Source organism: Dermochelys coriacea, chromosome 2 (genome assembly GCF_009764565.3).
Source record: "Dermochelys coriacea isolate rDerCor1 chromosome 2, rDerCor1.pri.v4, whole genome shotgun sequence".
In the NCBI taxonomy this organism is placed as follows: Eukaryota; Metazoa; Chordata; order Testudines; family Dermochelyidae; genus Dermochelys; species Dermochelys coriacea.
The window spans coordinates 57,908,931-57,922,117 of NC_050069.1; the positions used below are offsets into that span (position 1 = coordinate 57,908,931).

Genomic DNA, 13,187 nt, shown 5'->3' on the forward strand with positions numbered 1-13,187 from the left:
CTACCCCCCACTGAGTTGCCCAGACCCAGATCCCCCCCCCACAACTCTCTCGCCCCACACCTGGATCACCCCCACTCACACACTATGCACCTCCACACTTGGATCCTGCCAGGCTAAGCCTGCTTGCCCCACACCTGGGCAAGTGTGAGACTCTGTCCCTCTCATTTACTATCTTGGTGCACCAGTCATGGAGGGGCAGGGCCCTGGGAGGTTTCTGTGGCAGACCCAGCCCTTGCCTGTGTCAGGGTCAGGTGCAACCTCACTGCTGAGTCCGTGTCCCTCGGTGAGAGTTGCGGGGCTGCAGGGTGATCTCCCTTCGCTGTGCAGCCAGTGGCCTTTGCTCCCCACTACTATGCTGGAGCCTCCACATTATTTATTGATGAATAAAATATGCAGATTTTTGCAGAATTTTAGAATATCGTGTACAGAAATTTTATTTTTTTTGGCACAGAATGTTTAATGTTTTGGTCCAGAATTTCCTCAGGTGTATCCTATATTGCCCTTGCTATCCTCTTCTTAATTGCATGTACTGTAGTTAAAAATCCTCTGCTGCTGCTATATGACAATGGCACCAGCAGGGGGAGTTTTTTTAAAATCTAAAAAGAAAAGCAGTACTTGTGGCACCTTAGAGACTAACAAATTTGAAATCTAATTCCTTTGATTGAAGATGTGCTGAATTGTGGGAAGTTGGGAAGCTTAGCTTGAGAGCTGATCTTCCTGCTTCTGCAGAAGAGCTGTCCTCAGCGTTATATACTCTTAAGAAGTTGTTGTGATCTGCCCTTTTCAAAGCAAGAGGAAGCAGTCAGTCCCATTTTTCCATCTCCCTGTTGCAGGGGAACAAAGCATTTTCCCCTTCTCCAAGAAGTAGTTGGTATTCTGATCATAGCCATGCAAGTCGGGGAATAATGCTTAAGTGGGAGCCTTTATAGTGACACAGGCATATGGTTGTTCTCAGATCTGCCTTCACCCCATTTGATTGTGACTCTTTGGGGATTTTGTCTCAGATTCCAAAAAAACTGTTACTTAATAAGAAAAGGAGTACTTGTGGCACCTTAGAGACTAACAGATGTATTTGAGCATAAGCTTTCGTGAGCTACAGCTCATGCTCAAATAAATTTTAGTCTCTAAGGTGCCACAAGTCCTCCTTTTCTTTTGGCAAATACGGACTAACATGGCTGCTACTCTGAAAAGTGTCACTTAAGGTGTTTGATGTGTGTTCATGAGCCTCGCCTACCTAGGCAGGACACAGACTCCTGTAGAAGCAGGATGGTGTTTGTCCCCAACCAGTGTTGCTGATCGCTGCTGCTTTTCCTGACACCCTTACAGGACTATCTATAGATGGTTCAGATATTCGCTCTTTACCTCCAATGCATCCTGACCAACTTGTAAATGAAGAATTTTAGTTCTTCTCTCCTTCTGTTGCTATGAAGTCGTCTTTTCATGTACTTTTATCAAGGACAGAGCATCTTGCAGTCAGGATGGAGTGGGGAGTATATTTAATTTAAAATAGAAACATTTTTTTAAGTTTAGTGTGTACAGAAATATTGATAAGGTCAACACTCATTTTTTTAATTTAGGCTTGAAGAGTTTGTTGTAGCCTTTATTATGTACATTTTAAGACAATACTATTCTTACCTCAGAATTAGATATACATGCAAAAACAGGTAAGGCAAGAAAAGTAAATGGCCAAATTACCTCTCCGGAGGACAGAGATTCTTTTCAGATCTCTAGTATGTTTTCTGCATGTCTTCTCCACTCTTGTTGTTAATCACTATCTTGTATCCCTTGTTCGATAACATTGTGCAGACTCAGTTTACCAAGTTACCTCATCTGTGTACCTATATAATTAAAATATTCTCATGCATAAATCACAATGAACTAATACATTTTTGCATTATCCTGCGAAAACTTACTTTTATCTGTCTACTTCTAGCTAATCTCTGCTGTCACCGCCTCTGGCTCTATCCAGTTCTTATCTTACAATAGCAAAAAGAAAAGGAGTAGTTGTGGCACCTTAGAGACTAACAAATTTATTTGAGCATAAGCTTTCATGATGCATTCAGTGGAAAATGGCTGTATTTTCCAGTGAATGCATCCGATGAAGTGAGCTGTAGCTCACAAAAGCTTATGCTCAAATAAATTTGTTAGTCTCTAAGGTGCCACAAGTACTCCTTTTTGCAAATGTAGACTAACATGGCTGCTACTCTGAAATCTTACAATAGCAGTTATCCTTCTTACTGATCTATTTTTATGGCCTTGAGCTTTTACTTGTTAGCTTGTCTTGTTGCAGGAGCCACACCTGGAGCCCTCTTGTCACTCTGCTTCATTGATAATCCAGTTTATCAATCCTGCTTCTTGCTATTTACATAGACCAAAAGTTTCACAAATAAGACACAAAACCCAAGTGTCATGGTTTACACAACCTTGAAGCAGTTTTAACTGAGTTCTGAAATGCTGCATCAGTAGAAACGCATTCAAAAAGCCAAAATTCCTTTATATATTCTTATTCTTATTATAATACTACATTTATAACATTCATTTCTCTAACATTGTTTGACATATGTATTTGCGTAAGACAATTCATTACACAGTTCTCTAAAAAAGGTGAACAACTCCACTGTAAAATGAGATTTGAAAGAGATTTTAAAAGGCAGAAGTATCTGCAGTAGCATTGGGGACTATGGGAGGGGGAAAAAAACCTGACAAAACTGGCATTTGCGTTGGAGTATGAATGGGTTTTTTCCCCCATTGTGCTTTAGAGTATGTCTACGCTGCAGTAAAACACCTGTGTCTGGCCCATATCAGTTCACTTGGGCTTGGAGGACTATAACACTGCAGTGTAGGCATCTGGGCTCAAGCTGAAGTTTGGGCTCTAGGATCATCTCATCTTGCTGGATGAGCCGTGAGCCTAAGTCAGGTGACGCACTGTTTTATTGACATGTAAACATATCCTCTGAGACAAATCCATCCTTAAGCTTAATTTATTCAACTTTCTATAACTTAAACCATTTTTGTGGACATATTGAAAGTCTTCCAACGACTTTTGGAATATTGGGAAACAAGAAACACATCTGAAAGTTAGTGTGTTGCCATTAATATTGTGTTTTACTAGGGAATCTGTGTGGGAGCAATTGCATAGAATTTTTTTCCATCAATTCAGTGTATGTGAAAGACTTTAGGTTTACAGTGTCAACTTTATTACACCAACTACAGTTTTTGTGTTGTTCCTAAGACACTCTCATTGGTGGCAGAGAATAGCAATCTTCTCCTCCTTCTGTTGAAGTGGTAAAGAGTCCTGTGGCACTTTATAGACTAACAGACATATTGGAGCATAAACTTTTGTGGGTGAATACCCACTTCGCTGAATGCATGCTTCTATTGAAGTTTATACTTACCACCTTCTCACACAACTGTATGTAATTTTGTAATATATCTTGACAATATTAGTCGGGAAGCCACTTCTTGAGTAATCCAGTTTATCAAATAACTTTTTTCAAATAAATGGTGAAAAATCTTGTAGTGTGAACTCAGTTATAGGTGACGGTATGATTTGCTTAAAATGTGGCCTCCCTAGTATTTTTTCTCCTGTTTGCAAAGTCCATGTATTTCTTTAATCTCTCAAGTGCATTTTTTAGTCATCAAAAGTTCAAAGCATCAAAACTAAGGTGCGTAGTGTGTACAGTGAAGGGGCAAAATGCTGAGAGGAAACAGATTTTTAATTTCAGGTTTACAATGGATTGTCTGGATCGTTAAATATTGAATACAAAATATTTAATATGAAAAATAACGGTCTTTTGTACTTAGATTAGTATATACCAACATTAATCAATCATAATTTTGATAAACACATTTTTCCTAAAGTCACTGTGTATCACTGGGCAAAGTTTCATAGTTTATCTTGCTTTGTAATCTGAATTCAATTTCCTTAAAACAGCAGTGTTAAACATTTGTTGTACTTTCCCCTGTGTGGTAACATATATGCTAAGAATTGCTTCTGCATCTGTACCTCTCAGAAAATGGGGATTTGAATGTATATTTGTTTTCCATAAATCTTTTTTTGTTTTAAAGATGACACCTGTTGATGTTGCCACTTTGTGATCCTCCAAGCAGAAGATTGTCCTACTGAGAAAATGAGCACTTTGATCATTCAGTCTTTGAACTTTAACCTTTGACTGGAAGTGACCTATAGACAATGAAGACTACTTCCTTTGACTGCATTTTTACTAGTGTGCATTCTGGGCGCATGTTGATCGCTGGTTCAGTCCATGCAACTTGACATGCTTTTATTAGTCATACAGTATTAATGCAGGTGTCTGGAAATGTCAGAAAAATTCCATTTATTTTTATTTTTAAGCTTTTGGCAGAAATCCAGGTCTTCATGTATTGTGCAATAACAGTTGAACTCCTTGGCGGTTTTATGGCATCCATTGCCGGCAATGGATGTTATACCAGGAAAAGTTTTGATCCTGCTGCAAAATAAATTGATTGGACGGTAGGGCTTATGGAAAGTTTCAGATATATTGGGATTATAAGCAAGGGATCCAACATTACTTTGAAACCATCCCATTCTTTTATATTTGGATTCTGTGCACTGTGATCACAAAACTAGCAGTGTAATTAACATGCTTCGTTAAAGGACTGTAATAAGATCATATTTATTAAATTGTTTATCTGCTGTCAAATTGTTTTGACATGGAAGGTTTTCAAGTGACATTGGGAGAGAGGTACAATGTTATCCCTATGGTGAAATACAAATACCTTTTTTGTATGGTAGTTACTCGTATCTCTAAAGCAGATAGGAGTAATAATTGGGTATGACTGGCTTAATCAACTTATTTTTGGAGATACAAGAAGATGGCAGTGATGTAATTAAATTTGCTGCAGTCCACAATTGGGCCTGTAATTTGTACATTAGAACTTTTTTCTATGTAGATTGCACACCGTTACTTCCTGCTAGCCATCAGCATGAGCCCTACTGCCTAGACAATATTTCATTTATTTATGTGTTTGAAAACAATCCATATAACATTTTTGTTTGTTTGCTGTTTTTGTTGTGTTGTATGTCATGTTTGAATGTCACAAAACAATATTTTGATTGAAAAGCTTTGTCAGAAGATATTTTCTTGTAAATTATTTCTTTACCTTGTAAGCATCATCTTGAAATCCTGTACTATAAAAAAAGAAATACATTTTTGACAGAGGCTTAATGTTTTGACACAAAAGTGTGGACCTTTTTATTTTAGTTTAGACAAAAGTATATTTTCTTAACTTGCTTGTCCTACAGGCATAACAATTTTTTTCCAGCTTTTTCTTCACAAAACTTTAATTACAGCTAGATTAACTTTTTTTCTACAGAGAAATAATTGTTGAAAAATAGGTAATTGTTCTCACCACTGTGTAATTTTATGATACTACAACTAGGATGTCTTTTTAGGAAGCACTGATGTCTTTTATAAACTTACTACCTTTACACATATGCAACATTTCTATAACAATGCTGTTTTTACTGTTGCCTTATTGTTGACTCCTTAAAAAAAAAAAGTAGTCAATAAACAAATGTCTAAATCAAATAACTATTTACTTTATTTTTCAAATAATAACCAGAAATAGCTAAACTTAAAAAAACAAAATAGAACAAAAAATTGGCTAAAAATATTCAAATATTTTTTTACTGCTGTATAATTGACAAATTGTATAGCCTTGTACATACACCTGTATGTTTATCTAATGTTTAAAATATAAATTTTAAAATGTAAATGGTGAACTCAGGGTGGGTAGAAATCAAATGGATCAGCTTTGTACAGCCATTGAATTATGGATATTATCAGTAAAGTAGGGCTACTATACTATCTTTTCTATTATATTAGAAACCCTTTTTGGCCTTTAAAACTCAACAGTAAAAAGTAGTTGTGAATATAAATTTGGTGTACATATACTTTCACAATGAACATTTTTTTTAAAAGGGGGAAAAAAAAATCTGTCAGTTTTTAAGAGCCAAAAATCACTTTCAGAATTGAAACAGTTGTGCTCCTAATTATCACTAACTTGTATTTAGCATGAATTTGCAGATGTAAGTTAATCATAACAATCCAGTATCTGCAAACTGTTACTATGCATGAGCAGTAACTTTTTATGAATATTTAATCTATTTCTTATTAACATACTTGCTCTGTATTACTGATTGATTTGATTGATGTATCTTGCAGAATTCCATGTATTTCTCTTCCCACAGTTGGTTCACATAATGGATCATGTCAAATATTCACTTGCTAATCCACAGTAAAGAATTGGTACTGTGACACAACTTAATGCCTCTGAAAGAATTGTTACAGTGCATCATGTTAAAGATTGATGTAATTGATTTCATACTGTGGATTGTGATAATATAATATAATGGTTTGAGGAAGCTTTATAATGTACTGCATCTTATCAAAGATGCATGCTGTAGTGTTTAGCATTATACTTTGATTCACCTATCAGCACCATTGTATGGATTAACATAAAGATGAATAAGTAAATAATCAAATAGCTGGCCTCATTTATGCTGCTGTTTAAAACAAAAGAAAATATGAAAACCGTGTTAAAGTAACATGGATATTCTTATTTAAAACCAAAAAAGCAAGGTATATTAGAAGAGAAAGCATAACAAGTTAACTGTCTTGGATTCCGAATTCTGTTGCTGTTTGGTAAATAAAATTCATCCTGTAGAGAGGACCAGCACAAAGCCTGTGTACCCCTTAAGTCTTGAAAATAGTGAAATTACTCTGATAGTGCTGTGCTGTCTCAAAATAGGGTTTACATTAATGTAAGTGGTGGTGGCCCTCCCCATGGGTGAATTTTGCCCTGTGTGTTGAACTCTTGTCTGTCAGTGGGAGTTCCTCATATGAAGTGGCAACAGAATTTGCTCCAAACTACCTTGCTTTGCTTTTACATCAATATTCAAATTGTTTATACATTTGTTTTGTGTTTAGTGTGTTTATACCATAACACAATAAATACTTATTTTTAAAATAGATCAGTGCCCTTGAATGGAAATAAGTGTGACCCCTACATGGTGAAGAACGGAAGCATTTCCCGTACTTCATTTAGCTGTCCGACATAGCTGTCAGAGTGATTGCGAAATGATGCAATGGAAATCGAGATGAGTTTACATAACATTGATGTGCTTAACCTTCTCCTCCTCAACTATATATTGTAAAGGCCTAAGGAAATACTTTCTTTACATTTGAATACTTTAATATGGAAGGGAGAATAGCCATTAGATTATCATGCTGCTTTGGGGCTATTTTTTAGTTTGCGTAGATATTTATATACACTTATGTAATTGTTTTGGTGTCCTTTTGGCAAGCACTTTAAATGCTGAATGGGGAGCAGGAATACTGTAGACTCTTTTGTTTACTTCGTGGGAAGAGAGATTATATTACTTCAGAGTACATTTTTGGACTGTTCTGGGAAGACATTTATATTGCATCACATCAATAAATTTGTTCATATTTTTGTGTGGTTCCTACTTCAGAAAGGCATGAAAACTCATTTTCCACTTCAGAGGAAAAGGTAAAACTCTTGGTATCCAAAAACAAATTCTGTAAAAAGTAAGGTCTTTTCAATATTTGTGATTAGTGATGACAAATATTATTTTAGATTTTTTTGGTGTTTACCTTTCTTTTCTTAAAATCTAGCACAACATAGTTAAATTTGAGATGAGTGTACATTAAAGTGACCTTTACTGTGTGTTCTAAAATAGAAACCAAATGACATCTGAACTCCCTTTTCCTACAACTCATTTTTGTAAGGATCAAAAGTTAATTAAACTGAGCAATGGGAGGAGAAGAGAGATTGACTTTGGTTGATATGTATGTACACTTAGTTGTTGATGTGTAATCGTGTGGCAGCCTAATGTTTCCACAACTCCTACAATAGGAATTTTAAGGGAAAGGAATTTTGGATATCTTTGTAAAATTGGAAGAGATTAAAGGTATTATGTGCTTTAAACTCTCAAAATAAATAATTTAGTGTCACAAATTTTAAAATGTTTGGCTACTGCTGCTATATTTTAATTTTGATTTTTCAATAGCAGTAGTTATATTTTGTGCTCTTACATATTTTTCTTCATTTTATTTTTCTTGCCGTTATGAGCTTCTATTCTGTATTCTAAAGGATATTCATCAGATTACTGGGCATTTTTAGTTTAATTTTCCATAGCGGATTAAACATCTTTGGAGCTTTTTATGTTGTATTCCTTTTTTAAAATAAACATATAGGTCAAGATTATTTTAAAACACTGTAATTTGAAAATAAACATTGAGAAACTGCTCCCTTGGAAAACAATTCCCTTTGTTAGTGAAGGCAAGAATTGGTAAAGGCAATAGATCATTTTCCTATTTGTTAAACATCTGGAAGAGTAAGAGTATCTACACACTAAAATGAGATTGTACAACTCTGTTGTCCTTCCAGCACAAGTGTACACCTCAGAAATGTGGCAGATGGTGAAAGTACACAAAAGGAAGTTGAATGCACTCCACTGGTGTTGTTTAAGAAGAATATTGTAAATTCATTGGAGAGATTGTGTAATCAATGTGGAAGTGCTGCACTGCAAGGGTCAGCAGACTGTGGGCCCAATGAGTGGATGCAGATGGTGATGTGGTTTGGTCATTTCATTAGGCTACCCTATGGTAGAAGCACAAGGTACATCTTAAATTGGATTCTATTTGGAGGGAAGAGAAGGCTTGGAGGGCAAAGAATGACCTATCTCAGGACAATCGAAAAGGATACAGCCGTCATGGAGACAACTTACGATGGAGCCGTATGTATATGTTGTCCTCCAAAAGATAGTTGGTTCATTCTTGACTTCAGTAGGTGAAAGAGCTTTCTGGGAGACTGCACCTTACTCCAGCTCTTAACTGGATTCCAGTGTTGCCCCCATGACCTGGGATGGTTGAAGTAATGCTGGGACCCAGGTAAACCATGACAATTTCTCAGGGAGGTGGGAGATGGGAAGGGGGAATTGGCCGGAATCTTGGCATTGCTGCCAATACTCTCTGTGTGCTGCTGTCTTGAGTTTAGGTGTCTGATACCAAAGCTGGACATCTTGATATCTTATTGTTCCATGCTTAATTGGGCTTGCTGCTTGTGTTGTCTGATCTGCTGCTTTCTTTGACGCAGTACTTTCCCACCTACTCCTTTTATTTCAGATATGATCTTGGTGGAGGGAGAATGTCTATCCAGCACCTTCAAACCTTGTCAGTGCATTAAAAAAATGTCCAAGACTGGCAATCATATTTGCCACATGGTCAAGTCAACCACAATGTGAAGGGGTATAAGATACATCTGCAACTATTGCCCTGAACACAACAATGTGGGCAATGCGTTTAGGCAGATTCCTGTTAGTCCAGCAAAAGGCTGGCCTTAGTGCTGTGAGAGGCAAAACCCATCAAAGTGGAAGTCAGAGTTGGCCAAGACTGAATTCTGTGAGTCTGTGTCATTGTCTGTATTGGTGCAAATCGAGCTTCCCTACTAAGCCCAGAGAGGCCTCCATCTCCGAAGGCTTCCTGAAGTTCTCAGAACCTGGTGTTCGAAGTCACTGATATTGAGCTCTAGCTCATCGGATGAGACAGGTCTTCTGTACAAAAAGGCTAAGTCAGGAGGTGCTGAAAGAGTTGGCAGCCCCCAGGCTGTTTAAGCCTCAGACTGCTCCCAGCTCCGTAGCAAGGTCTCTTTTTTTCTCCTACTCTGTTCATGTCCTAAAAGTGGAGAGGAGGATGGTGATTCCATGTATACTGTTTGTCTCAGTCACTCCTGGTCTTCTGTCAGGCTGTCACAAAGTCAACAATATCGTCCTTCTTCATTCCTCTTGTCCTGTATTGGTGAAGTTGAAGCACTTTTTGCGCTGAGTTGAAACTTGTTCCCTGAGTCTTAGCATTCTAGTGGAGGAAGTTCTAGTCTCAGTGCTGGTGCCCACAGCACCTCCAGGGTTGGCCAATGTCGATGCTTCACAGTGTGCTTTTGATGTTCCTGGCACCCCCATAGATGACTCCAGCCACTTAATGGTGTCAGACTGAGGATTGGTGATAAAGGCTGCTCTTTGGACTCTGAGCTGCGGGGACAACTCAGATGCCCAATACTTGGAGGAACACCAACTCAGTAATTCCAGGAGAGAAGCTTCAGTTTTTACAGAATCTTTCAGATGGCTGATTTTCAATTAAACAGTTGCTGGCACAAATGAAGTACATGGTACAGGAATCTTTGGTCAAGTAGCATTGTTGTGCCCTTTCATCTGGCTGGTGATGAATGTGTGGTTGACTCCTTGCATAAATGTTGTGGTTCAGAAGAAATGCATCCTTCTAAAGGGTGCTGCTTGTGATCTCTTGATAGTTTGATGAAGGCACTATGTCTAGAGGGAAGACCAAGAGCACTTTCTAGCTGCAATGTTAGGAGTCATTTCAATGAAGTATTGGCCAGTCCATGATTGCAATCCTTCATATCATGGACTGCCAGCCTTCATGGCCAAAGGTCAGGTGGAGCAAGAAAGGCTCAAGTCTGGTAGATTCTCTTCCCCATGGGAAGTGTGATGAACTAACTAGTTTTGGCCTGGTATGGTTATTCTTTAAAGCAGGTAACAGTGATATGTGTTGCTGTCTTGGGGGTTGATGCCAGCAAGTCTGCTTGATTGCAAGCACCTGGGGTGGACCAGAGCAAACTCAAGGACCAACTTGACATCAGAGAGAACTTGTTTAGGGAGCAGGTGAAGACCTCTTTGCAAAGGACAAATGAGACACTGGCCACACTATCCTCTCTGTCCAGGCTCCTCTGTCAGGGATCTTGTTCAAAGGGGTAGAGGGGTTTTTCCTCCCTGATATTTTCTATTAGAAGTTGGGAAGGCTCTGACTCATCACCTCTTAGGGAATTGATCCAATACCAGTCTTCATCATTTGGTCTTCATCCTGATCTGGTAAAGTGACTGGCTCTGGACTGTGGACCCAGGTATACTTCTAGTGTAGGAGTGGACAAACTTTTTGGCCCGAGGGCCACATCAGGGTTGTGAAACAGTATGGAGGGCCAGGTAGGGAAGTCTGTGCCTCCCCAAACAGCCTGGCCCCTCCCCCTGACTGCCCCCCCTCGGAACCCTCGACCCATCCAACCCCACCGCTCTTTGTCCCCTGACCGCCCCCCGGGACCTCAACGTTATCCAACCTCCCCGCTCCCTGTCCTCTGACTGCCCCACCCCCTGACAGGCACCCCCCGGGACCTCAACGTTATCCAACCTCCCCGCTCCCTGTCCTCTGACTGCCCCACTCCCTGACAGGCCCCCCCCGGGACCTCAACGTTATCCAACCCCCCCCGCTCCCTGTTCTCTGACTGCCCCACCCCCTGACAGGCCCCCCCCGGGACCTCAACGTTATCCAACCCCCCAAGGACCCCTGTCCCTAACTCCCCCCCAGACCTCACCCCCATCTAACCCCCCTGTTCCCTGTCTCCTGACCACTCCCCCCCCAACCTCCGCCCCATCCAACTGCCCCCTGTCCCCTGACTGACCCCCGGGGCCTCCTGCCCCTTATCCAGCACCTCTTAACCGTTATCTTTAGCCTTACCATGCTGCAGTGGCAGGACAGGCTTAATTGAAAGCCTGGAAGGTGGGCAGGCGCAAGACGTGCTGCTTGCGCAGCAGCATTCCTGTGGGTGAGAGGGGACAGCAGGGGAAGGGCTGGGGGCTAGCCTCCCTGGCCGGGAGCTCAGGGGCCAGGCAGGACAGTCCCGCGGGCCGTACTTTGACCACCCAGTTCTAGTGCTTGGCAACTATATCTTACATTTTTCACCGGGGAACAGCACTACCGATTCAATGTTTTTGGAGCCATTCACGTGTCTTCACAAGATGTTTGGTAATTCTAATCTACTTGTGCAAGCTGGAAGTGCACATGTTCTTGTACTTGGACAACTGGTTCATCAAGGATCCTGCTTTAATCAAACCATATCGTCAAATAGATGTGTTCATCATCGAATGAGTTTGTTTCTGATAGGGTCCTGCAGGAATCAGTTCTTGGCTCTACGTTATTTAACATTTTTATTAATAACCCGGAAGAAAATAGATGACACAAACTGGGGGAGTGGTAAATAATGAAGACAGGCCACTGGATCACTTGGAAAGCTGAGTTCAAGCAAACAATATGCATTTTAGTATCGCTAAATCTAAATGTATGCATCTAGGAGCAAAGAACATAGTCCCAGCTTATAGAATGAGGGACTCTATCCTTAAAAGCAATGACTCTGAAAAAGATGTGAGGGTCCTGGTGGATAATCAACTGAAAATGAGCTCCCTGTGTGATGTAGTGGCCAAAAGGACTAATTCAATCCTTGGATGCATAATTGGGAATCTTCAGTAGAAGTTTATTTAACCTATGTATTTGGTTATGGTGCAACCACTACTGGAATACTGTGTCCAGTTCTGGTTTCCACAATTCAAGAAGGTGTATATAAATTGGAGAGGGTTCAGAGAAGAGCCATGAGAATTATTCAAGGATTAGAAAACATGCCTTTATAGTGATAGACTCAAGGAACTCTGTTTAGTCTAACAAAGAGAAGAGTAAAGGGTGACATGATTACAATCTGAGTACCGTTATGGGGAACAAATATTGAGTAATGGGCTCTTCAGTTTAGCAGAGAAATGTATAACACAATCCAACGGCTGGAAGTTGTTGAAGCTAGACAAATTCAGACTGGAAATAAGATGTAAATTTTTAACTGGCTACTTAACTGTTGAACAACTTACCAAGAGTAGTGGTGGATTCTCCATCACTGACACTTTTTCAATCAAGATTGGGTGTTTTTTCTAAAAGATGTGCTCTAGGAATTATTTTGGGGAAGTTCTGTGGCCTTATACAGGAGGCCAAGCTAAACAGCATGTAGTTGTCACTAAGGCTGATAAAATACCCGAAGTCCTAATTTTTCTCCAGCAGACATTTTGAAGTATATGTCTGCTAAACACAGAATGATTCAAAGCCTTCCTGCTTCAGGATAGGATCCAAGACATTTGTAGTCTACAGAAAAAAAAAAAAAGCTAGTAACTGACACTTTGGACCATACTATGGGCCTTAAGGCTGCAACTTTTTTGTACTACCTATAACATGTTTGCACATGATCTTATGGTCCCAGCAGAAGCAGCAACAGAGGAATTCTTCCATCACATCTGAGTA

At 39.6% G+C, this 13,187-nt stretch overlaps 1 protein-coding gene across 6 annotated transcripts in view; it reads left to right on the plus strand.

Moving 5' to 3' along the window:
• The window catches only part of UBE2W (ubiquitin conjugating enzyme E2 W), a 35,658-nt gene extending 27,628 nt beyond the window's left edge, over positions 1-8,030 (plus strand). For all 6 annotated transcript variants that reach the window (XM_038392135.2, XM_043507708.1, XM_043507706.1 and 3 more), the window contains one exon: positions 4,069-8,030. In XM_038392135.2, coding sequence (XP_038248063.1) covers positions 4,069-4,082 — 14 coding nt within the window. In that variant the 3' untranslated portion in view covers positions 4,083-8,030. The remainder of the gene's footprint in view (positions 1-4,068) is intronic.
• Positions 8,031-13,187: the final 5,157 nt, after the last annotated feature.